General features: G+C 35.0%; 3 protein-coding genes across 4 annotated transcripts; 2 read left to right on the plus strand and 1 right to left on the minus strand.

Moving 5' to 3' along the window:
- The first annotated feature begins 9,265 nt into the window (after positions 1-9,265).
- LOC120249619 (GEM-like protein 1) lies at positions 9,266-13,375 on the plus strand. 2 transcript variants are annotated; one of them, XM_039258193.1, is made up of 4 exons: positions 9,266-9,791; positions 9,893-10,006; positions 11,471-11,745; positions 12,921-13,375. In XM_039258193.1, the coding sequence occupies exons 1-4, from the start codon at positions 9,479-9,481 to the stop codon at positions 13,104-13,106; spliced, it is 888 nt and encodes a 295-aa protein (XP_039114127.1). In that variant the 5' UTR covers positions 9,266-9,478; the 3' UTR covers positions 13,107-13,375. The 2 variants fall into 2 exon arrangements, with proteins under 2 accessions (XP_039114127.1, XP_039114128.1); XM_039258194.1 differs by having other exon boundaries at positions 9,272-9,791; positions 9,905-10,006.
- Positions 13,376-13,482: 107 nt separating this feature from the next.
- LOC120249620 lies at positions 13,483-14,779 on the minus strand. The gene is made up of 2 exons (XM_039258195.1): positions 14,492-14,779; positions 13,483-14,291 (listed from the first exon to the last, which is right to left on the minus strand). Exon 2 carries the CDS (start codon positions 14,273-14,275, stop codon positions 13,694-13,696), a length of 582 nt encoding a protein of 193 aa, XP_039114129.1. The 5' UTR covers positions 14,276-14,291; positions 14,492-14,779; the 3' UTR covers positions 13,483-13,693.
- A 7,421-nt stretch (positions 14,780-22,200) lies between these two features.
- Positions 22,201-24,082, plus strand: LOC120283454 (transcription termination factor MTERF6, chloroplastic/mitochondrial). Its single transcript, XM_039290147.1, has one exon. The coding sequence runs from the start codon at positions 22,604-22,606 to the stop codon at positions 23,735-23,737; it is 1,134 nt and encodes a 377-aa protein (XP_039146081.1). The 5' UTR covers positions 22,201-22,603; the 3' UTR covers positions 23,738-24,082.
- The last annotated feature ends 2,191 nt before the right edge of the window (positions 24,083-26,273 follow it).

A 26,273-nucleotide genomic window follows, 5' to 3' on the forward strand; every position in this document is an offset into this window, starting at 1 on the left:
CTGATCGACTATAGAAGCTAGTCGGGGTTGAGTCCGGTGATCGCAGTGGGTCCCCACTCTTTATTTCTTGTCGTTTGTGTTGTGATCTTGTGAGCGGTTGTACTGCATAATTTGAGTTATGTATTCATGATATTTATGTATTTGAACACTGTAGTTGGTGTAAAGTTGTAAATTGTGATTTGTAGGTCGATTTTGTTTAAAAAGCAGGGTGTCGGGTTTCAGTTAAAGGAATTTTAGCGATGGGTGCCACTTTACGCGATGAAGAGTGGGTGTGAGCATCTTTTGGTATCGGAGCTGTAGGGTTGAGATATCCCGGTTGAGTACAGGATCGTGGGTTGTGATGCGAGCCTAAGTTTAGAAAGTCAGTGTCTAGACTTAGAGGGTTAGTAGTGATTAGACAGCAAAGTTAAGGGCCCGGTAGAGTATTTAGAGTCTTGATCGGGTTAAAAACCTAAGTTGCGTATTGGGATTGAGGGATCGATGGTAGAGTTCGACATTTGAGACAAAAGAGGTGAGTAGTGTCTGTGATCAGGATCATGGGTTGAGATATTTGTCGGAATTGTTTTTATCCAAAATGAGTTGACTTGAAGATGCTGAAAGAGTGTGTTTGGCATGTTGTTTTCGATGGTGATACATAGTGATTTTTGCATTAGTGATTATTTACTATTGAAATTTGATTTCTAGCAAAGAGAAAGCGGATCTTGGAAGAAGTAAATGAAATTCAGTGATATCAGATTAATGTATGCTAAGAAATTTAGAGGAGCGAAATTTTTCATTAGAGGGAAGGATTGTAATACCACTGAACCTCTGGATAATTACTTGGAAAAAAATATTTAGGGTATTACTACGGTTGCGATGAAGATTTTTTTCTCGAGTAATCTTGTTGAGAAACCCCAAGTGGAAAGAATAAGGACCTAAGTGTAAAAAGTTTTTTTAAAAAGATTTTTGGGTTAAAGAGTAATAGAAAAAGGATTGATATAAAATGTTTTCGAAAACCAAGGACTGAAAAGGTAAGATGGAGGGATCTTTTTTTGAAATGTTGTGTTATAATCCAGGGACCATTGGATAATTTGAAAGGACCTTTTTGAGAATACTATTTCATAATTCAAGGACCATTTGGGAGTTTTTCAGGGACTGTTTTGTAAGAAATTATGTTTTCAGGGACTAATAGTGAATTTCGGCTGAAGAGTTAATTGAGAGAAAAATCTAGAGCTTTAGTGTTCATCTTCTTCTACACCATTTTTGCTACTGATAACCCGAGAGAGAGGTAAAAATAAAATATGAAGAAATGGGAGAAATTAGAGGTTTTTAAGGAGAAAGATTTGGAGATCGTGGGAGGGAGTTCATAGGAGTAGTCTACTTTAGCTTGGTAAGGGTCTTCTTTGGTGTTGTTTTTGTTTAATGTTTGTGTATGTTTAGATGTATATATTTTTGGGTGATTTTGGAGGAAATAATGAATTTGTTTGATGAAATTATGATGGAGTTGATGAGAGTGTTGTTGTGAAATTATTTTTGTGTTAAAAACCCTTGTATTGGTGATGGAAATTCTTGGATTGGTGGAGAAGTCTTGGGATTTCTTGTAGCATCAACTGTAGCACGAGAGATTAGGGTTTGGTTTTAGTTAATTAAATTGGCTGATGATGATGATTAAGGTGTTAATGATGATGGTTAGATTGAATTGGTTGGGTTTAACCAAAGCTGAAATTAGTTGAGTTGAATTGGTTTTGTTGAGTTGGGTTTGATCAAATCGAGTTGAGATGGTTTGGGTTTGGTTCAATTGATTTGGGTTAAGATTTTTGGACTGAACCAAGTTGGTTCAATGGATTTTTAGTGTAGAATTGAGTTGGTTCAAGACTGGTTCAGGTGAAATTGAGTTTGGTTCAGTGAATTTGAGTTTGGTTCGATGGAATTGAGGTTGGTTCAGAATGGTGCTAGCCGATTTGAGTTGGGCATTAAGTGCAGATTGGAGACCAATTTGATTATCTAGGGTCGGGGTTTGAACCGATTGGGTGAGTGAGCAGATAGAGTCTATTATTATTTTGTATTTTATTTTGAGTTTAAATGTAGTATTTATTTTTGTTATATTATTACATTAGGTGTTGTTCGGTCTTGGGAGGGAGTTCGAGTCTGCAAAGGAACCCAAGGACACCCGGAGTGAGTTGGTGAGTGGCTATTATTTTTAAATAAATAAATTATTATTATTATTTTGAAATAATTGTTTAATGGCTAGTATTTTTGGAAATAAATGTTTAAGTATTTCATTTTTATCATGTTTGATTTCATATATAGTTGAAATATCAGTATATTTGTTTGCCATTGATGTTCATGATAACCGTATTGATACATCGGGTTTTGTATAATTATACGTGATTTGTGAATAGTGAAAATACATGTATATGTGATTTAATTATTCAATTCTTGTATTTATTTTTTTGATGGGTATATATGCTTTGATTTGGAGTGATTTGCGAAACCATGTGAGCGTATTAAAGATGTTTTATCGGCATTGTTAGTAGAATTGGTTTTCATTCACGGTATAGGAATGGTATCGTGGATCTGGGCTTTCTTGGCATTATCGTTGTTATACTTTTTGGCGTTGGCTTTGTGGAAAAATAATGGTTATTTCCGTGATGTGAATACTTGTCCGGAAAAGGATCACGTGTTATGATTTACTCTGAGATGGTATTATTCTTGTATTTACTTGATGGTTTTGATGGTGACGGGCTAGAGGCCCGACTACTGCGATGAGTGGGTCCCCGCAGGGCCGACCTTTAGAGGTGGCGTGGTGGACTGAGTATTGTTCTACGAGGGCGGTTCGGTGGGAGGCGGAGAGCACGGCTGGATATTCATCGGGTGGCCAGGGAGTCGCTGACCCGGGTGAGCCAGATGGGTCGGCGATGGGGACATGAGTTCCTTGGCGGCTACGAACCTAGCAGCTGGCCACGGCGAAGGTTTAGAGAGTTTTCTAGAACTCATGTTATCTTTGGGTGAGTGTTGGGTATTGCGTTATTTTGAATTTGAAATTTATGTTATTTTTGAATTGTGATGAGGGCAGTATCTTACAAAATTTGTGTTTTCTGAGAAAATCAATTGATGTTGATCTATGTTGAATTTATGTTTCAAAAAGTTCTTTAAAGATTGTATTTTTGCTAAAATTACGGTATTTTTGGAAAAGTTGGAAAATTATTTGAGAAGTTGGTATTTATATACTATATATATACTGTATTTAAGTATTTGAAATTATTAAGCCACTCTGAGCCAAGCTAGATGTCTGTGAGTTTGCGGGGAGGCGAGGGACCCTAGATTGACTGATCGACTATAGAGCTAGTCGGGGTTGAGTCCGGAGCTGCGGTGGGTCCCCACTTTCTTTATTTCTTGTCGTTTGTGTTGTGATCTTGTAGCGGTTGTACGCATAAAATTTGAGTTATGTATTCATGATATTTATGTATTTGAACACGTAGTTGGTGTAAAGTTGTAAATTGTGATTTGTAGGTGCGATTTTTGTTTAAAAGCAGGGTGTCGGTTTCAGTTAAAAAGGGAATTTTTAAGCGATGGGTGCCACATTTACCTCGATAGAAGGGGTGGGTGTGACAAGACGGGTTTGAAGCTTGTTAAAAATTCAGAAGGAAACATGGTTAACAACACTTTTTACAAGTAAATTGTTGGAAGTTTGATGTATTTAACTTCAACAAGGCCTGACATTATGTTTGGTGTAAGTCTCATTAGTAGATTCATGGAAAATCCAAAAGAGGTGCATCTCATGGCCGCAAAACGAATTCTACGATACTTACAAGGAACAATAGATTATGGAATATTGTACAAGAAAGGAGAGATATCAGAACTAATTGGATTTGCAGATAGTGATTATGCAGGAGATTTAGATGATCGGAAAAGCACATCTGGTTATGTATTTATGATGGGTTTTGGAGCTATCTCATGGTCATCAAAGAAGCAACATATTGTTACTCTTTCAACAACTGAGGCTGAATTTGTAGCAGCAACAGCATGTGCTTGTCAAGCAGTGTGGTTAAGAAATATTCTTGAAAAACTTCGATTAAAGCAAGAAGGTTCGACTCCAATATATTGCGATAACAGTTCAACTATCAAGCTATCTAAGAATTCAGTTTTTTATGGAAGAAGCAAACATATTGACGTAAGATATCATTTCTTGCGAGATCTTACAAAGGAGAAAATTATTGATCTCATCTACTGCAGAAGCAAAGATCAGATTGCTGATTTATTTATAAAGCCTCTCAAAATAGCTACTTTTCAGAAGCTCAGGGCATTGATCGGTGTATCTAGTATAAAAGCATTCATGCAAGAGAGATAACTTTAAACTTATGAGATAAACATAAGTTTAAGGGAGAGTGTTAAGATAATGATGCTTATTTTAGTTTGGTTAGGATATCTTTGATTTAAATATTTAAGTTAGTTGTGTGTTTATTAAAACTCAAATTAGTAGAGATTATCTTTTTAGAATTTTGCCTTTATAAGGGCTTCAATGATTATGAATAAAGTGTGCAATTTTCCTCATATCTTCTTTTAAGTTATCAGTATGTTCATGCCAAGCAAGTGGTACCTGTCTTAGTTCAAACCAAATCAAAACAATGATAAAGTTCATGAGTTAAAAACCAACATGTGGTCAAATCATGTCACAATTAACCATTCAGTTTATGGTCATAGACTCATAAATAAAACCAACATGTGGCCAAAGCCACAGCTCTTCATCTGAACTTGATGAAGGTCAATAATGTCCTTGACAATATAGTTCTCATAATTATGTGAAATGTTCTTACAAACATTGCTTACAACCCAAAAACAATATAAAGATAATAACTTATGTAAATAAATAAATAAATAATGTGTCAAATATACAATATCATTTACAACAAAACAATAGCTAGATTATACAAATATGGGGAGTAATCAAGTGAGAAATATAATAATTTTTTTGAAAAATATGAGGAATATTGGACTAACTATTTAGGTCATTTTGCACATGTACTACTATGAAAGCCCATAATTTATAAAATTATTAGTTTTAATTGGAATGCCTTATTAAATAATTAATGGTAAACCTATCTAATGCCCTTAACCAAATTAATACAATTAAATATTTTCTAATAACAATAATTAGTTTATAACATGAGATTTTTATAAATAATATCTCTTCATTGGAATTAGTTATATTTACTTAATCATAATTATAAAGTTCCTCAATGGCATAACTAAATTATAAAATACTCTTTTATTATTATTCTTTAAATATAATCTATTGCTCTCGTATTTTTTTTAATTTCCCATACTTAACAAAATACCAAATAGTTTTAAAAGAATTAGGAAAGATGTCACGCCCGAACCCAGGCTCGCCAGGCTCAGTGCACTGACAAACGGCCACACACCAACCAAGCCGAGGCCCAGTAGGCATGCAAGGCCTCAAAACCTGTTCTCAAAATCACAAAACCTAACAGAGAAGCAAAACTAGAAACAAGAACAAAGTTCAACACTAAAAAGAAATAACTAAATGTTTGCACAGTCAATACAACTTTATTTAAATAAAACCTATGCCCACAACAAACGAGGCTTATTACATGCTAATAAGATTGACGGTGACCCAACGATCCTGCTAAGCTATCCGCCACTCACCCTTACTCTTGATCTGAAAAAAAAATTAACAACAATATTTATGAGCTTGACAGCCCAGTAAGCACCACTAAAAATATAGGGATCATTTACACAAAATCATAATTTGTTGAAAATGCAAAATAATAAGGCTGTGTTTGATTGGCAACATGGAAAATGGGTGGAAAAGACATTATTTGTTGTTTGATTGCATCAATTTTCCCTAGAAAAAGTCACATTTTCCATGGAAAATTTTCTCCATGGAAATTGTATTTTTTTTGGCTACCTTAAACAACTGAACTTTATATAAGTTTATTGGTGAAAACCAAAAGAACAAGGAGAAAATCAAAAGAATTGAAAAGGAACTGGGGAAGCATAGGTAATTGAAGGCATATTTAATTTTTTCCATTCAGATTATATATATATACCAGATCTGGATATGGCCTCATATATATCTATATATATATATACATAGTACATGTATACCACTCTCTTTGCCATTCAGATTATATATATCCATATATATATATCATCCATATATATATGCACAGTACATATATACCACACTCTTTTTCATTCAGATTATATATATATATCCATATATACATATATATGGACAATACATATATACCACGGTTTTTGCCATAATCAAATCATCACTACGGCATAATCTTGTTAGTAAAGAAACCCTAAATCAATGGAGAATCAAAAGCATGCCATGAAACTAGAATAACAAGGCTTGCGATTAACGAATATCTGCAAACCGAGAGCGATCGAGAGGGGAGAGCGGATAGGGATTGAGACAGAAAAGCAAGGGGTGGTGAGGTTCTAGGGTTTCGAAACAAGTTAGGGATTTGGGGTAGGCATAGTAGAGAAATATATTTGCCTTGCATGTTATTTTTCCACATAGGCCCTTACGTTATTTTTTCACATAGGTCCTTATGTTTTTCCTGGAAAACTTTTCCCATGGTGGAGGCAGGAAAAATTTTCCACTAATTTGATGGAAAATAAGGTCACGTGACAGGGTTTGTGGAAAATTTTTCCATGAAAAATTTTGGCAAACAAACAGCTTAAATTGATGGAAAATGACCCGTGGAAAATTTTTCCAGAGAAAAAAAGGGCAATCAAACACAGCCAAAATGTAATTTGTTTCAAGTAAACACCAATGTCAAACACTAAGCATATAGGTCCCCCAAACGACTATTGTCAAAACAAAATCGTAAAATTCATATATTTACCCTCGGTGACCTGAGACAAAATTACCAAAAGCCATATTTTTACTCTCGGTGACACAAGACAAAATTATCAAAGGCCGATATTCTTCACCGACGGCAAGCGGTGGGAAACTATAGTTTCTAGAACAAAATACTTCCGATGGACAAAACAATAAACTAATCAGGCAAAATACAAGAAATTTACAGTAACGTGACCCCATTTTTGTCATATCAAAATAAACCAATTAATGTAATCAAAAATTAAATAAAATACCCAAAATTAGAAAATAGTTAATCTAAATTTAAATAAACAAAATAATCATAAATTAAATAAGTATGATATTCAAAAATTAGAAATCCTGAATTTAATGAAATGAATTAAAAATTCAGATTCTAAATATAATATCTGAAATTCAAAAGTTAAACTATCTGAATTTAAACAAATGAATTAAAACTCAGGAATGATATCATCCAGATTTTTAAATAAAGTACATAATAATTCAAAATTTAAATAAATCAACATTTAATAGTTCAAAAACTTTTAAACATATATTAAACCTTTTAGATAAACCTAAACCAAAATATCATATCATCAACGTGATATTTAAATGAATTTAAAAATAAATCCGAAAATAATAACAAATAAATGATTTAAAATACCAATAAATAAAAACAGTACTCTTCTCAAAAATCCCAAAATATTCAAAAATTAGAGTGTACACATATAATCATATTTATATGTGGGATACTTACCTAAATGTCTCCCAACTCCAAAGACTCCAAATCAGATTATCAAAATCAAGCACTCGAAGGAAACCCTAACAAACATAAAACTAATGAATACATATCAAATTCCTTAGGGTAATCTATGGAGTGGAAACTAAGAATGAGAATAAGCAAGATCTCACAACCACAATTAAAATTTCAAGCATCTACCTTGGATTTTTCGTCACAAAATTCAACGGTTGGTAGTTTTCCATATTTAATGTAATACCAAATAAACATTTTTAAATACTTTTTAAACAAAAAAAAAGTAAAAAAAAAAATTTAGAAAAAAGTTCTACTTTCCATATAATATCAAGTTTTGGTGGAAGTTCTTATTGATTTTTTTAGGTAAACTCAATTTAATGTCTTCAACAAAATTAATATCATTGAATCTTTTTTATTAACAACACCACAAAACAAATAAATGGAATCAAATATCTTCCATCACTGATATCACATTTAATACAAACAAAGATTTAAATACAATAAAACATAACAATAATTAATTTATAACATGAGATGTTTATAAATAATATCTCTTAATTGGAATTGGTTATATTTACTTAATTATAATTATAAAGCTCCTCAATGGCATAACTAAACTATAAAATATTCTTTCATTGTTTTTTTGAAATTTAATTTATTGCTCTAGTATTTTTGTTTTTTAATTCCCCATATTTAATACAATACCAAATAGTTTTAAAAGAATTAACAAAGATTTTAGCTTTTTGAATACTATTGGTTTTCATTGGAAGGTCTTATTAAATATTTAATGGTAAACCAATCTAACCTTAACAAAATTAATGGCATATAATCTTTCCTATTAACAGTAATTAAATTACAACATGCACTTAATTTTTTTAAAAAAATAATTTCTTTTGGCCAATCTTTTATTCACTTGATATTTTTAAAGTTACTCAATGGAATAACAAAATTATAAATGTTATATTTTCTGAAAATATTATCTATTGGTCTTCTATTTATTTATTTATTTATTTTTTTGGGTACTTCCCATATTTAATGTAACACCAAATAAACATTTCTAAATACTTTTTCAACAAAAAAGTTTAAAAAAAATTTAGAAAAAATTTCTACTTTCCATAGAATATAATTTTTGGTGGAAGTTCTTGTTGATTTTTAAGGTAAACTCAATCTAATGCCTTAAACAAAATCAATATCATTGAATTCTCTTTTATTAACAACACCACAAAACAAATAAATTGAATTAAATACCTTCAATTACTTATATCACATTTAATATAAACAAAGACTTAAATATAATAAAACAAAATTTTAAAAAAAAATTAAATTTTTTCTTTAAACTCTTTGGAAGCGGATTATATATCAACTTTTACATAGATAATAATAAAAAAAAATTTTAAAAAAATTATATAATATATTATACATTAAAATATATTTTTAAAACTCATGAGTCATGAAGATGTGCAAATATCCATTTGTTCACCTGTGGGCAAAAAGATAACCTGGTCAAATTAGTGAATCACAAAGCAAACCCACTACCTGTACCATTAGTCTATTACGGACGGGTGCAGGCATATGTGCTTTGCCAACTTCAATGTATCCTAATGGCTGCGTCTCTAGCTGGGCCCGGTGTGGCAGTGGCAGTGGCAGTGGCAGTGGGGGAAGCGCTGATGCTCTCTCTTCTTGGAGAAGTTATGCGCAAGCATAACGAGCCACCCATTGGTATTCCGATTCCCGCGGATGAGCATGAATAGCATTACTTTGGAGCGAATCCAATCCGTTCTTATCTTGTCGTATGCTTCTTCTTGAAGGTGAGACGCCGTCCAGGGTCTCAAATCCCATTAATACAAGGAAGAAGAAGCCCCAGCATCACAGAGAATCAGGGCTTTGAAAGGATGTCAACCATGGTGATGCACGGCAAGCAGATGCCTCAGCCTACCCCAGTTTCCGTTCTTGGGGAGGATCGCCGTGGTACGTGGGTGATTGGGACACCGGTGCCGCCCCAGGCTCATCCGGCCAACCAGCAGGCAGCCACTTGGATCGCTGTCGAATACATCCCCTCCATAGCCGCAAACCACACTTACATGAACAACTATTCAGCGCCTTTACCTGAACTGGCCACCACCCACACTGCTCATGGTCTGGCCATGAGCACCAATACAAACCCCTACGTGCAAGTGTCTCCCGTACCTGGATCCTCCGGAAAGGGTGGGTACCTTGGTCCCTTCCTTCTTCAATGGCTTAGCTTTTGGTTTTGTTTTGTGTGTGTGGATGGGTTTTATTTTTTCATTTAAAAAAAAAAAAGAAAGGACAATTTTCAGGCCCCATGGATATGATGCTCAAAGTGTTGAACCGCTGCGGGAAGAAATTGGAGGTCACTGCCAGAAAAGCAGGGGATACGGCTGGAAATGTCTGGAATCACCGTATGTTCATTTTTGTTCCATTCTGTTGTCAAAACTTAGTTTCTTTGCCTTTTGTCCTGGTCATACCATGTTGTATACGTATACTGTTTAATAGTAATTCTTTTTCTTTATGCAATATGTTTTTTGATGTCTAACAGAGAATTGTGTGCAAGTTCTCACATTCCTCTGTTATTATCTGTTGCTATTACATCCATCTCGGATTCTCTACGCCAAGATTATCTTTGAAAGCATTTAGCTGCCCGGGGTCAGTCTCCAACATTTAAGCACACTATACTTTTCATCTCTTACCAAATCCTCTTGTCCACAGCCAACTGATTTTGGCCATTTCCCAGGACAAGTCACCAGTATGTAACCACATTATTTAATCTAATCCATTTTGGTTACCTTATTCTCAGTTTCTTGTATTCTAAATTAAGTAGGAACCTTTTTGATGAAATTTCTCTTAGTTGCGGTTACTAAATACTGTTCCTTGGTTCTAATAAACATTTGGTTGTGACATACAAGTAATTTATTACACAACTGAAAGGCTGCTTCTCACTAATCTCTTCATCTTCTCTTTTGATGTATAAATTTGTTTTCAATACAAGCAATCTTTTATAGTTCTGAAAGGCTAAATCATCAGGCAGGGATGAGTTTCCATTCTTGTTGGAGCACAAGGCAGAACTGAAGTGAATCTATGTTGTTATGAAGAGGTTTCAAAAAGTCTCTAAATAATGTCTCCAACTCTCCATTGATGAGAATGATTGCCTACCAGATTCACGAGCCTTACACCAAATGGTAGTTGTAGGCTTCTCGTTGCCTTCTTTGCAGTAATAGCCCTGCTGCCGTGATGTAATGCCATAGTCTCATTTTTGTCCCTATGATGGAGAAACATGCCAATACCTGTTATCCTAATGCCTGAGTGTGGTTTTGTTAAAATTGGTAGTTATTTGACTTTCTAAGTTCAAGAGAAGAAAATGCCAATGGATAGCCAATCAAGTCCCTTCCCTTCCTCCTCACACCTTCTAAAAATGAAAAGACAACAATGTTTAATTGGTCAAACGTGCCTTGTATAGATTCTTCTCCCGTATTGAGATTTTAGAATTTATTTATTGTTTGGCTACATTTGTTGTTAGCTTATGCATATGACTGGTCCAGGACACAAGTTTGACGATATACTCACTTGATGCTAAAAATTTTTATACGTCTTTATCTCATCCCTTAGGACATTTGGGGTTCTAATTATCTTTGGACTTTGTGAAAGTAAAAACTAAACTGCAATCTATTCAAAATTTCAAATTGATTTTTGTGCTATTAGTTAGTCTTGAGCATTCCAGTTTCAAGTGACATTTCTTGAATTGTGAGTATTGTTGATAAGTTGAAGTCATCGAGCATAAGTTGATAAATGAATTGTTCTTAATGATTTTTTTTTTTTTACTGTAATTGTGCTAGGTTTGATGCCATTTCTTTTTTTTTTCAAACCAGTTAGAACTGGGCCCAGCATTACTGATGCTGCGATGTCTAGACTTGCCCAAGGGACAAAAGTTCTTGCAGAAGGTGGACGTGATAAAGTTTTCCTGCAGACATTCACTACGTTGCCAGGAGAACAACTCAAAAAGTCATATGCTTGTTATCTATCTACATCTTCTGGTCCTGTGATAGGGACACTCTATATAACCACAGCAAGATTAGCCTTTTGTAGTGATAATCCTCTCTGCCAAAATGTTGCCCCAGGGCAGCTCGAGTGGGTTTTTTATAAGGTATGCCTCTTGCTTTTCTGTCTCAATACATTCCAAATTGCAACATAGTCATATTACCATGATGTCCTCACCTACTGTTAATGATCATTTTGTTTACTTAATCTAGAAAAAAAAAATTACCGTTAGATGAAATGCCCCATCTGGTTTCTCATATGAGTAGATTGAAGAGTGTGGCCACCACTTTGAACATATACACTTTCAGAGTTCGGAAGTTCATAAGAAGGCATTTTCCTCTTAAGAAAGAGGAGAGTGTAGTAAGAATTTATGTTATAATAAACTTATCATTGGGTATTTACAGAAGTATGTATCTCCTAAATTATAAGCAAACTCCCCCTTAGTAAAATTGTCTTTGGCTCTCTTTTTTGGCTCATTTTGCCCCTTATAGGTTTGCTTATTTACAACCCACCATCAAGTAGCCATTATAATTTTCTGAGATATTTCTAGGAGGCCTTTCAAATTTAAGCCTTTGAATTTATTGTATATTTTTATTGCATATATCTCCTCGCAAACATATTATATATATCCCGTAAAAACTCTGTTATTTGCATGTATACAATGCCAACTGGAAATTTTTTTGAATGATGTTTTTACCTTCATCTTTCTTCTGATGTTACTTAAAATTATTTAGAACCTGGGCTTTTGGCTTGCATAACGTTGCAGAAAATGGATAACCTTCAAAAATCAGCAAACCAAAAGTGATTGGGATCAAAATCAAATTATTCACTTGCTCAAATGTTTATAAAGATTCAAGGACAGAATTTTTTTATATTTTTATGGGACTTTAAACCATGGGGATACAAAACCAATTAGCGCGGTACGGATTATGTAGCAATTTCCCATTTTATATGATGTACAAGCAATTTTCCTAATTGTTAAAATATTAACAATTCAAGTTATGTAAGCATTTACTATACATGTGATATCCACAATGATTAGCATAAAAAAATTTACTTATGAACTTAAATTGTTTTCAATATATAATATTGTACATAAAGTTGTTTTGTTAAAAGCTATATAATTATAGAAGCCATTATAGACGAGCATTTAGCCTGTTTTGTTGGAAATTAAATGAAACTGAAGTGTTTTAGTTTTAAATTTTCAAAAACCAAACCTGATATTACATGAAGTTAATGTTGTTGCTAGATTAATCTTTGAAACTTATTTGTGTTGATCAGGTTGTGGTGCAAATTGATCAGCTGAAGGCTGCGAATCCTTCTTCTAACAGCAGGAACCCAGCAGAGAAGTACATTCAGATTGTCACTGCAGACAACCATGAGTTCTGGTTCATGGGTTTTCTGTCCTACGACAAAGCCCTGAAGCATCTGACTGAGGCTTTAAAGCATTCTAGCTACTATAAGTAAGTATTAGGCCCAATCCATATTGTTTATGTTGGTGCAGCTGTTTGGAGAAAAGAATAAATATTAAGAACTCAGGACACACTCTGCTGCATCACTTTCGATTGGTGCAGACAATGAACATCATGATGTATGTATGGCCCGTGGCTTTTAGGTTCGTTAATTGTGGTGTTTATCAGATTGATCTATACAGTGATTCTACCACTTGTTATTGTATGTTTTAGTGCCAATCCTGTAAGATGCTGTAAATGTATTGGCCAATGCATCCTTCTGTAGTGTCTGTTCATGCATTCACAAACCCTTAAATCAGACAAGGATCTTCTTGTAGTTGATCTCAAGATAGATAGATAGATAGATAGGTAGAGAGAGAGAGAGAGAGAGAGAGAGAGAGAGCTAGATAAAGCGGCCGTAATAGTGAAAGATAGACAAGAGTCACAACAAAAATTCGCAGTTATTTCACACAAACACAATCCTCTGGTGTTGGGTAGATATCCGATCCAAGTAATAAGCCTTCTCCTACAAAGGACGATGCCCCTGATCAGAAGATTCAACTCTGGGCAGCCAGCGCAGCCAACTGACCCTTGACACTGAGATCAATCACCCTGGGAGCCATCAGTGTCATAGCTGATGACGAATCCGGCAATCAAAGAAGGATCGATGATGTTTTCTAACTTCAAGTTTCTGAAGCCCGTAAGCCTCTGCATCTTCCGCGCAATCAGATCAATCTGCTTATTCTCTAGCTTCGCTGCAGAGTAAATGACAACGTTGAGAACCACTCTTGATGGGAAACCACGGTTACTCTTGAGCAGATTGAAGCTCCCCATCTCCAAGAAGGAATTCATGATGCAAGGAGTTAGTGGCTGAAGCTCTGAGTCATGATTTGTGGTGACAATCCTCATGGCAGGCTCCTCTGAGGAATTTGAGCGGGGGTTCATGTTTCTCAGATCTTGTCGATTGAAACCGACTTGGGAATCTGGAAAGAATGAGGCTCCCTGTGCTGATTCTTGGCTTTTTATGGACAAGGACAAGCTTGGCCGGAATGAATTGAGAGAATGCGTTCCTCGAGATGGAACAGCAACTGGAACATGCTGAGGAGGCACTTCATGAGGGCCACGAACTCTGGGAGAGAACCCCGGATGCCCGCTTGGAGGCATGGACTGGTTGAAGGTGCTCATTGATCCAATCGTGTCCCTGTTATAATTTTATTGATTACAAACGATTTAAAAAATAAAATAAAATCAATGAAAAACATTCGCTTATGGCGTCCGGCCCTCATCAATGAAGCGCCCATTGATGTCAGTTGGCATAGATGGGAAGTGGAACTACGAAGAATATAAACATGGCATCTCTAACACGTAATGAGAAACGTTGGAGGGAATGGAGCAACCAACCTGGCAAAGACCGAAAGCAGCGTGTGAAGGAAATCCTTCAATGAGAATAGAGTAAGACCTTCAATGAGAACAGAGCGAGGAGGTGACGCCTCGCCTCGCCTCCATTTTTTGAGGGGTGGGGGGAGAGAGAGAGAGGCGAAGAAACGATGGATGCTTGACGCCAAGTTTGCTGTGTGGTCACATTACATATAGCTACGTTATGGATAACACGAAATGAGAAGGGGGTTGTGGGCTGCTAACAGCCTCAGAAACCCAATCTTCATATGCTCCCCTTCCTGAGTAAGCTAGTACACTCTCTATCCTCCGTCCCATCTCTTTGTGTCTCATTATCTCCACGACCTCTTGCGCATTTTGAATCATGGGCAATGAAAATCTTTATAAAATACCTTTCACAGTAAAGCTAATATTACGGACCAAAGATCATTTGATTAATAATATTTTATCAATCTTGGTTCCAAATAAAAATATTGAATTTGTGCAACTATTATATATATAAAATAAATAAAACTAAACTGTGTGTGCTTCCAATTACTTTGTGGTGAGGAAGATGGTTATTGGACCACTTGCAAGAAAAAAATACTCATTAAAACTAGAATAAATATTTTGGTAGATCACTAAATTGTGCAATTTTTTTCATTTTGGTATCCAAACTTCAATTTGCATCAAAGTCATCACCCAACTTCAATTTTATTTTACCGGAGATCACCCGAAGGATTTCAATCTTATTTGATGATGTAGACGTTGGAAAAGCCTTGTAAGCACTTTCATGACACATCACTGGCTCAATTGGGTCACCCATAGATGCCATGTCAGTTGAAATTGTCTATGTCAGCACACTATTATAGAAAACTCCTTTTTCCCGAGCCAAGGGCCTTCATCTTTTTTTGTTTCAGGGAGTGAGAGTGAAAGAGCAATATATAGATAGGAGGAGCAAGCAGGCCCTTTCATTCCAATAAGGGAGAGAGCAAGCACTAGCAGGAGAGAACAAAGCCTTGTGGGCACCATCGAGCAAAGAGAGAAGGTTGTGTAAGAAGGGAGAGAGGTTCCACTCCCTAGCGAGGCTTTGCGGTTGCCTGTGCTTTATTGTGGGTTTCAGTTGCCCTCTGCGCTTTGTAATCCTTCATTTTCTCTAGTGGTATTTGTTTTTTTGCCAAGATGAGCGACTAAGTCACTAAGAAAGGCATGGACGTGCACAAGCCGCAACGAAGTAAATGGGGACTGGGCCTACGCACACATGGGCGCTAGGACCAACCGTACACAACCACTACTCACACTCTCAAAAATGTGCTCTCACCTATGATTCGAACTCTCATCACTTTGTAAAGGGTTCTAATGAGGATTCGGCTATCAGTAGACCACTTGTGGTATGTTGGTTTGATGGTTCAATGAACAAGAGTTTATTTTGATTATCTGGGTACTAAGCATGTACATAACCATTGACTCATGGTTTTAAGTTGAGGCATTGACTAAATCTATTTGATTGATGGAAGGATTATAAATTAGTATTTTGTTTGGTATTATTGCTATTTGGAATTATGGCAAAATAACAATAATCTGCATAGCATAACACCAATGATGCCCACATCGAGGGACCCATAACTCCAAAAGACTAGTCTGATATGGTGAGTTGCCTTCCACATATATGCGCATGGACTACATCTCAATTAAGCAATGCAGGATTAAACCAGGTTTGCAACAATATCTTTGCTCTTCATCATCACTGCCTTTGTCCCTATCAATACCAGTGCCGACTTCGTGGCTAGTTCTGAACAACACCCACAAACCTTAGACTCTATATAAATCTGTCTCACATTTTGGTGGCGGGTTAATAGGTCTGACCTAAGGGGTGTAAATGATATACTACTACTCGCAAGCTACTTGAGTTCGATTCGAGGAAAGCTCGAACTCAACTCGCTTAGGGTCAAGTCGAGCTCAAGCTCATGTAGCTTGAGTAGTCGAGCGAGCCGAGTTCAAGCATCTTAATACTTGACTCGAGTGCTCGCGAGCTTAATCGAGTAATTGTATTTGCGTGTATATATATTGTATATTAGTTTGTTATATATATATATATATATATATATAATTGAGTTCGAGCTCGAGCTCGAATTCAAGTTCGAGTATAAAATTATTTATGATCAAATCGAGTTTATTAGTCTTTATCGAGCTTAATTGAGCGAGCTCGAGTAGCTCGATTTATGTATCGAGTTGAGCTCGAGCTACAAAAATAAAACTCGATCGAGCTCAAGCCGAGTATCGAGTAGTGAGTTTCAACCGAGCTCAAGCTTGAGTACAAGTAGCTTCCTGCTAGGCTCGCACTCGATCAATTGCACCCCTAGTCCGACCGAATTATCCATACCAATCAAACCGAAAGACATCTATATATATATATATATATATACAATTATAATTTATTCTCTAAAAATATTATTGCATCTATAGTCTTATAAAATGTAACTTTATGATTTTATAAAATTTTACAAAGAGTTTTTATAAAAATATTATTTATCCTCAAATATATTATAACTGTTCCAAAAAATTTTGAAATCCCTATTTCCTTTCGATATAATTATTTTAATTCTAAATTTATAAAAATACCAAAATTATCAATTCTTCCATGATAAGGATGGAATCAATTTTTTTTTCTAGTTTTTAAGAGAATTTCCCAAATTTAATATTATACATGATATTTTTCACAATTTTATTTAAATGAATATAATTATTTTTATTTTTATTAAGTTTAAGGGAAAGAACAATTTCTTAATATACTAGATTTGTAAATAATCGGAAATATATTTTCCAAATAAAAGTTGAGAATTTGAGGGGCAACAAGCAAAAATACAATATATTACCCCCTTCGTCATGAATTACATTACTTTTATTCAATTTAATAAGTTATATAAATGAAGAAAGTAATATTTATAGTATTAAAAAAAAAGGTTTCAGAAGGGATAGTTTAGTAATTTGGTTGATTTTTATGTTAAATTTTAAAAAAATTAATGATATCTTTAATTCTTGTGTACATCCTTAAACGACATGTATTTTGAGTAATCAAGAAAGCATGTAGGCTTTGCTTGGATGAGGTGAAGGATTGGTTCATAAAGGAGGGTAGAGTAGGCTAAAGTAAGAGAAGTAGAGTTTTTAAGTTATACCTTGTTTGGGGCTAAGATAAGGTAAATAGAGGTTATCAAACCTTCTAATGTTTGGATTAAAGGTAAGAGATGGTAAGGTTTTATGGTAATATTACTAAAATATCCTTAAGTATGTTGCAATGAGATTGTTAGATATTATTATAAACCACTTACAAAAAAGACATATAAAAAAACAAATATTATAAATATTCTCTTACCATTAATATGCTTTTAAAAAAATGAATATGATTTTTCAAAATTATTTGGAAAAGTTCAGGGCATTTTTGTAATTGTTTGGAAATATTGAGGGCATTTTTGTCCAAAAGAGGTTGAGGTTGAGGGTATTTTTGCAAAATTCTTAACCCTAAATAAACAAAAATGTAATTGTTTGGAAAGGCTGAGAGCATTTTTGTCCAAAACAATTCAAAACCTTGCCAACCCCCCAATTTGGAGGGTTGTGAAATGAAGTTAAATGGAGGTTTCTCAACCCTCCATTTAACCCTCTCATACCCTATCCTCTATATAACCTTGAATCCAAACAAGGTTTGGTCCATAACCTTACTTAACAAAACCTCCAAAAACCCTCTCCCAAACAAGCCCTTAGTTCCTTGTCACGTGACAGCTGCCTCGTTATCTCATTGTCTTTGTCTTTAAGGGTTATCTGCCAAACCCTAATCTATTTTCTTCGATTCCACAATCATTTCTCACTTATTGCTTCTCTTTTTCTGGCCTCGAAACAAATCCAAGTTTTGTTGATTTTTTCAGAGAGTGAGATCAATTATTTCTCTTGTTTTGTCATGGTAGAAATTTTGGTTTTTTTTTCCGTCTAGGTCTACTTTAATTGATCTTGGAGTTCGGAGATTAAAAGCGTTTTTTTTAAAGAAAAATTAGCCTAGATTTCATGGAGGCTAATTACTGCATGTCTAAAAGATAGAGAGATGATCGGCAAAAGAAGATTTGTCTAATCCTAGCAACATCAACGGGTTCATAGCGCTTGAATCTTTAATGAAGAGGAGGAAATACAAAACCGGGGTATATCCAATTCAAGTCCAACTAGCTGGTTCGAGTTGTAATGGTTCTGACTTATTTGGTTTTTGGTTTTACCATCCGAGTTTAAAAACATTGTCTGTAACACATGTCTTGATGTGGACAATTTCATGTGTTATAAAAGGTGTGACAAAGCTTTTCAAAAGTCCACATTATCAAATAAAAAACGGAATCTTCTAAGTGATTTATCAGTAAATTAAAATGAGTAATGATATTTTTACCGAATAGATCTAGGGCCTGTTTGGTAGACATGATAAGGGCCATAGGATATGATAGACTATCATATCCTATTATTTTCCTTTGTTTGGTGTGCCAATAGAATATGATAATATTATTCTATTAACCCAATTTATCCTACCGGGGACATGATATTAAATCCTGTTGGGGGATCAGGATATAAATAGGTAGGATATGATAAAATTTTAAATTTACTTTTTTACCCTATTTTTGGTTTATTAAACTCATCTAGGGTTTGATTATATGTCTTATTTCCATCTTTTAATGATCAACAACTAAATAGGACGCTAATTCCAGATAATCAACATCTATCAACCAGTCACAATCTAGAAAAAAACATAATCATGCGGAAGGTCAACCAAGAAAAAAATTAGAGGAGCAAATATCCTTGCTAACAGCATATTTGAATTGGGAAAGGGGTTTAATAAGTGGCTAGAATCTAGCACTGAATGATTGGAGCGAGTTGCAGATCGCCTTAGAGTTACAAAAGATGTGTTTGATGATTCGAGGAGCCTCATGAATGAACTGAAGAAAATGAATTTAACAGATCAAGAGCGCTTCCTTGCAGCGGAAATGATATTATCTGTGCCCCATCGATTGCATATATTTTGGGGTTGTGATGATGGTGATCGTATTGCATTTGTGAAGTCACTAATATAGATATTTCTTAATTTAAAGATTATCCACTTTGTTTTAAGAAGATTTTATTATTTGTTAAATAAACTTTATTTGTGATGCTATTTACAAAACTACATTTATGTTGATGAAAATATTAGTTAATTTCATTTTATTTGTAGCAATAACTTAGAGGACTTTAGTTTTCATTTATGGGTTTATTACTCTAGCTTTTTACCATATTAATGACTTTGTACATGATTTTCTCCAAGAAAATAGGTATGAAGTATAATTTTTGCAAGTTGGTGATATTATGATCTATATATTTGTGAGCATTATTTATAGGTTTTTTTAATAATTTAATAGAAACTCATAAATATACCAATAAGTAAATCATTAAGGAAAAAAATTAAAAAAAAGCCTATTTTGAAAAATAATATATAATTATATTATAAAGGGCAATTTTGTCTATTTACATATCATTCATATTTTCATTATCTCGTCCACTATAAATGTAAAATAAGATAATAAAGGTTATCCAATGATTATCGCACCAAACGAGCTTTTTATGCCCATATCCTTTCGAATTCCTATCCATTCCTCATATCATATCCGTTCATATCTTATCCTGTCCACCAAACGGGCCTTAGCATCAACGTCATTCTTTCTTTGTTTCTTCTTTAAAAAAAAATTAAAATTTTTTATTATCTAAATTCTAAATTTAAATCTTTAATCGTAAATGATAAACTGAAAACTTCCTCTCTAAATCTTGTGTAAGGGGGTTTGTGGTTTACTGTTTAGGGTTTAGGGCATGGGATTTAGGGTTTAACTTTTTAGATTTTTAGGTATAGATTTTATAATATTTGGATTTAAGATTTTAGATATGGTTTTATAATATTTTTAAATTTTTTTAAAAAATTTAAGGATTTTTAAGGTTTAAATTTGAAATTTATATAAAAAATAATGATGCGGATGATGATGTGATGACATGTCATTTGAGAAATCTATTCTGTAAATCAGTAAAAATAGCATCACCCAAATTTTTACTTTCTCAAATGACATGGATATCAAGTTGGCATCTCTACATCTACGCCATTCTCTCTCTCTCTCTCTCTCTCTCTCTCTCTCTCTCTCTTTAAAAAATAAATTTTTATTTATTATCTAAATAATAAATTTAAACACTTAATTGTAAATAATAAACCGAAAACTCTCCCCCTAAGCTCTAAATTATAAATCGCAAACTCCCTAGGGGTTTGTGATTTATTGTTTAAGTTTAGGGCTTAGGATTTAGGATTTCAGGGTTTAGTATTTATTATTTAAATTTTAAGTTTTAGAATTTTAGATATATGATTCTATAATATTTGGGTTTAAATTTTTAGAATTTAGGGATTTTTAAAGTTTGAACTTGAAGTTTATATAAAAAAGAATGACATAGATGAAAAGTTGACATCCACATTATTCGAGAAACGTAAATCTATTATGTAAATATACCATTGTTCCCAATTGTTTTTTTTAAGAGGTCCAATAGCAGTCACTAGCTATGGTGGAAAAGATTGGTGGAATATGTTTTATTAATATATTTCATCTCAATTTCTAGGTTTTATATAGAGGTGGTACACATGGCGGGGAGGAGATTCCTCGTCCCCAAATCCCCACGGACCCATCCTCGTCCCCGCTGGGAAACCGCCCCCATGCTAATAAACATTTGAATTTTTAATTTTTTTAAAAATTATTTAATACCAATCCATCCATGAAAAACATTAAAATCATTCAACATAAAGCTTCACAAAATAACATATCAAGGTTTATTTACAAAAAAATAATATTTTGAAATTTGTTTTCTTTTAAGCATTTTTAGGAAATATTTCAAGGAAAATTTTATTTTAAAAATATAATATTTTAAGAATTATAATGATAAAAATATAATTAATTAAAATAAATTAACGGCGACAGGGGCCCCCAAGGAGTGGGGAGAGCACTCCACATCCCATTTAAAGAAAAGAGGACAAGTTGATCCCCATCCCCGCCCCCAAGGGGAAAGAATCGGAGAATCTCCATCTCCATCTGATCGGGTCCCCATGGGGATAGGGGATTCTTCGGCCCACTACCACCCCTAGTTTTATATATTAATTAATTAACAAATTTTTCTTATAAATTTAATCTACCATCACAAGATGACATGAAACTGTAACTTTAGCTTTGCCCACTAATTTGAAGGGTATTTTAGAATATATTTTATCTAATCTGTTTATTTTTTTCATAGGTGAATAAATTATAAATTTAATTTTAAAAAATAAAAATGCAAAATAAAGGAACAATAGAAACAGAAAAACAATGAGGCATCTACACTTAAAGGGTGGGTTCGGTGGAAGAAAGTTGAAACAATAGAGACGAAGGGTGAAACAACATAACAGAATAAACCTCATAATTAAAAATTGAGTATTGGGTCTTCCACATTATTTATATATTAAATGATCTTAATATTTTGTCATCTATCTCTCTCTGTGTAGGCGCAGTGGCACACTGCCACACATACAGTAATTCTTATGCGTATTAGATGGAATAATAGGTTTTTAATCACTTATTATTTGGGCGATGTCCTTGGAGCTGGAACTCATCTCCTCTGGTTCTAGAGCCAAGGAATACCATGGTTCCAACCTATTAAATTTTGACACGTGTGCACAATCACAATAGAAAAAATATAATAACATCAAATGGGACACACAGATTAATATTGAATGCGGTTGGGCTTCCGGCAATTGAGGGGTTGATCTGTGTTGTGTGATATTGTCTGGTGAACATATGGGGCAGGCCCGGCAGGGTCAAAAGGACATACTTACTCGACTTAAGCTTTCTTTCTTCGGGTCTCACGACCTTTGCTGCAACTACTTCTTTGGAAAGGCTGTCCTTGTTCTTCTTCTCCTTGCTTTTCTTTGTTTTTCATTCGAAAGTTCAAGCAAGAGATTCAAAGCTCAAAAAGAGTACTCTGTAGAGAATGAATGCGAGTCAAGCAAAGCCTTGGAATTCTTCGGAGGAGATGAACTCAGAGCTGTTAGCCGATGTGAGGATCTGAGCGCGGCAGAAGATGCTGGCAAACAGGCTCCTGCAGCGGACACCGGGGCGCAAGGCCATCAGTGCTCTCCTATCTGTATCTGGATCTGGATCACTATTCTCATATTCGTCTACTGATGTTTCTGTTGCTCTTGCCATCGATACATCGCTGGAACAATCCCTTGCAAGGCACGCCGCAGACGTTTTTCGAGTATGGGGTTGCTGCACTGACGCGGAGGTGTCACAGATCCTCGCCCGCCATCCCTCCATCTCCCGGATAAGGCTCACTTCTCTCCAATCTAAGCTTCAGGTCCTGAGACGGATTGGCATTATTGGCCCGGACCTCGTCAAGGTCATCAACTGTCGGCCTCGCTTCCTCGCCCGTCGCATCGGCGGCCCTGCCCTTGACGCTCGCCTCGACTTCCTCCGAACCCTTTTCCGCTCCGATGATGACCTCCTTCGTGCCCTCGTCCGTAACCCTTCCCTTCTGAGCTACGACGTCGAAGCCGCTATTAAACCCTGCGTGCAGCTCTACCAAGCCATGGGCGTCGGCCGGTACCAGTTGGGTCGGCTACTCATCTCCCGCCCCACCATCATTCTTCGATCGAGGCTCGACGATGAGAAGCTGGACCTGCTCCGCAGAACCGGCCTTCCCAGGGATGCCACCATGTACAAGTATGCCCTCTGCCTCATTGCCATCTCCCGCCTGGACACCCTGCGCAGCAAGATCGCTAATTTGGAGAGGTTTGGCTTCACAATCAATGAGGTCATGGGGCTGTTCGCGCGCACCCCGAACGTGCTGTCCCTCTCCGTCGACAAGGTCCAGAGGAATATGACCTACGTGGTAGGCGTCATGAAGCTCTCGCCCCATGTGGTTCTCAAGGAGCCAGCCTTCTTGTACAGCAACCTGGAGAAGGTGCTCAGGCCCCGATATCTGCTTGGGTTGAAGCTGCAGGAGATGGACCTCCGCCCCCAATTCCTTGGGCCATCTTTGATTCGAGCCATTGGGATGAAGGAGCCACGCTTTCTCAAGCAATTCATCACATGCCACGGGAAGGATGTCGCTACCCCTCTGTTGGACTTCTATTCCCGTGTCAAGAGCTTGCCGCGTCTGGCTGAGACTTCCAGGTCCACCTCCTCGGTCATGCGAAAGGGAATTCCCATCTGACGCTCCTTATTAGTGCTCACTCGATTCCAAATCTTCCTCAATTCAATTGCAGATTGCAGGCAACCGTTCCTATTTTCCATTTCAGTACCGTGTATGGCAGACACGATAGTCCAAGCTTAGTGAAAGTGTTCTCTGCTCCAATTGATGATCAATTTGCATACCTGGATAGATTACAGGCCTAGACTCTACAATGAACATTTCTCAGGAAAGGAAAATCTTTCAAACTTGTAATTATTGTTATTTATTTGGTGAGATTAGATGATTTATTTTCATGAAACATGTCTACATGAGTTTACTGCTCTCCGTGAATAAGACTAATGCATTCATCAAGCTCGGTTCTGGGAATACACCTTCTAAATAAAGTGTCACCCGACAACTCCAGGATATGCTTTTTTATTTATTATTTTTTTTTAAAGGAAAGAGCTCACAGGAGTTTAGATTACAAACAAATCACAGAACAAAAAAACAGAACACAAAAACAAGTACAACATAAAAACAATTACAGATAAAACCACTAGCTCTAAGATTCTTCATCAGCCATTTAGGAAGCTCCCTGCCATGATGAAATAGGGAAACTTCATGATGATAAAGACCATGAATTTCTAGAGAAAAGGTGGCCCGATTCCAGCTTAATGGAACAGCATGCAATGTAGGATTGCCATCTCAGCAATGAGTTCTTCAATGGTTTCTATCTGCCGATTTAATCTACAAGCTTCCGAATAAGATCCTTGCTGCACAGCCTTGACTAACTCTACACAAAGGAGACAGAATAGTCTTGATGTTGATGTTCATTCTCCAATTGATCCTATCCTGCAAAGCAAAACAGAGCGCTTTGGATGCTGCATCAACAACAGAGTTCGCAAGACATCCATAGCAGCTAGAACAAATCATTTTGGAGTTAAAATCAGATACTCTGAAACCAAGCCCCTCTGTAGAAAGGTCTGCATTAAATACTGCAGCAGTGAGCATGATTGGTCTATCAGCAAATGTAAAATTGTTCAATATAAAGTTTCTCCCCATCTGAGGAGAAGGGGCAAAGAGATACTGCTGATGTGCCCAGTTGCCCTATTTGAAACCTTAAGACAGTCAAGTTGTTCATTTTTGAAGATTTTATTGCATCTAGCTTTCCAAATAAACCACACTATTGAAGCTATCACAGATTGAATGTGACAATCATTACTAGTCAACTCTTGATTCAACCAAAGCCCCGAAGAAACCCCATCAGATAGGTTAATTAGCTTCCTAACAGCAGAACATGTTAGATTCTAAATCTGTTGAGACCAAGGGTTGTCGACTCGGATCGCCCTACGGCTCAACCCGGAAAAACAGGAACCGCCATGTTTAATTTTTTACAATATTTAATAATTTATTATTATTTTCTCATTAAACCATAAAAATCGTGTATATTTATTAATATTAATTTATAATTTATAATCAATAAATAGAATTACAATATATATATATCATAAACATACCAACAAAAAAATTAACATTTAAAAAAATAAAATATATTAATGTGTTATGTAAATACTTTCTAAAAATATAATTTATTAAGAAAATAAAACAATAAATGAGTGTAATTTTATTATAAAAATATAAAATTAAAGTATTCTAATTAAATAAAAAATATAAGAAAATTTAAAACAAAATAAAAAAACTCAATTGAGATATAAGAATTAGTGAATTAATTTTTTATTTATTTTAACAAAATCAACCAATAAACAAATAAATAAATAAATAACACCGAGAGAAGTTCGATAATTATATATTAATATATTAAATTTATAAATATTTAAAAAATGTAAAAATAAATGACATAATTAGAAACTCTACTGTATATAAGGTCATTTATCAATTTAAATATCAAATTTGAGTAGGTTTTATAATATAATTATGGGTTTAATATTATATTTGCTCATTATTAATTATTATAATATTTTTTATATTTAATTATTGACCCCGGTTTGACCCGGTCGAACCCATTGACCCCTGACCCCTGGGCTTAGCCGGGTCATTGCCCGGGCCGGGTCTGACAACCTTGGTTGAGACTTATGACAGTTAAGAAATAAATGCTCCACAGACTCAACAAACAAGTTGCAAAACGTACACAATGTTTGGGGCCCCAAGTTCATGCGATAGAGATATTCATTTGTTTTTAAAGCATTATGAAACAGTAACCACATGAAATGTTTAGCACGAGGAGCAACCTTGAGAAGCCATAAATTACCCCAGCCTTCTCAGTTTTTCTCAGTGAACTTATTATGATTAAAGAAAGAGTATATCACTGAGGATAATTTAGTGCCCTTAGCTTTGGGGAACCAAACCCAGTGATTGCCCTGATCAAAATTAATTTTACTTTGGCAGAGAATGTTATCATTAAGATACATGCCAAAAATAGATTGCAATCTAGAAATGTTCCAATGGATGTCTACAAGTAACTCAGAGATCTGAAAATTATCATAATCAACTTCCATGTTTAAATATGTAGGTTTGAGAGCAATATGAATCTCAAAATACCATGGATCATTGAGAAAAG

This window comes from Dioscorea cayenensis, chromosome 19 (assembly GCF_009730915.1).
Source record: "Dioscorea cayenensis subsp. rotundata cultivar TDr96_F1 chromosome 19, TDr96_F1_v2_PseudoChromosome.rev07_lg8_w22 25.fasta, whole genome shotgun sequence".
Lineage (NCBI taxonomy): Eukaryota > Viridiplantae > Streptophyta > Magnoliopsida > Dioscoreales > Dioscoreaceae > Dioscorea > Dioscorea cayenensis.

Coding starts and splice junctions, on each gene's coding strand:
- LOC120249619 (XM_039258193.1), top strand. CDS start 9,479: ATGTCAACCATGGTGATGCACGGCAAGCAGATGCCTCAGCCTACCCCA. Junction 10,007..11,470: donor TGGAAATGTCTGGAATCACC/GTATGTTCATTT, acceptor TTTTCAAACCAG/TTAGAACTGGGCCCAGCATT. Junction 11,746..12,920: donor TCGAGTGGGTTTTTTATAAG/GTATGCCTCTTG, acceptor TGTGTTGATCAG/GTTGTGGTGCAAATTGATCA.
- LOC120249620 (XM_039258195.1), bottom strand. CDS start 14,275: ATGAGCACCTTCAACCAGTCCATGCCTCCAAGCGGGCATCCGGGGTTC.
- LOC120283454 (XM_039290147.1), top strand. CDS start 22,604: ATGCTGGCAAACAGGCTCCTGCAGCGGACACCGGGGCGCAAGGCCATC.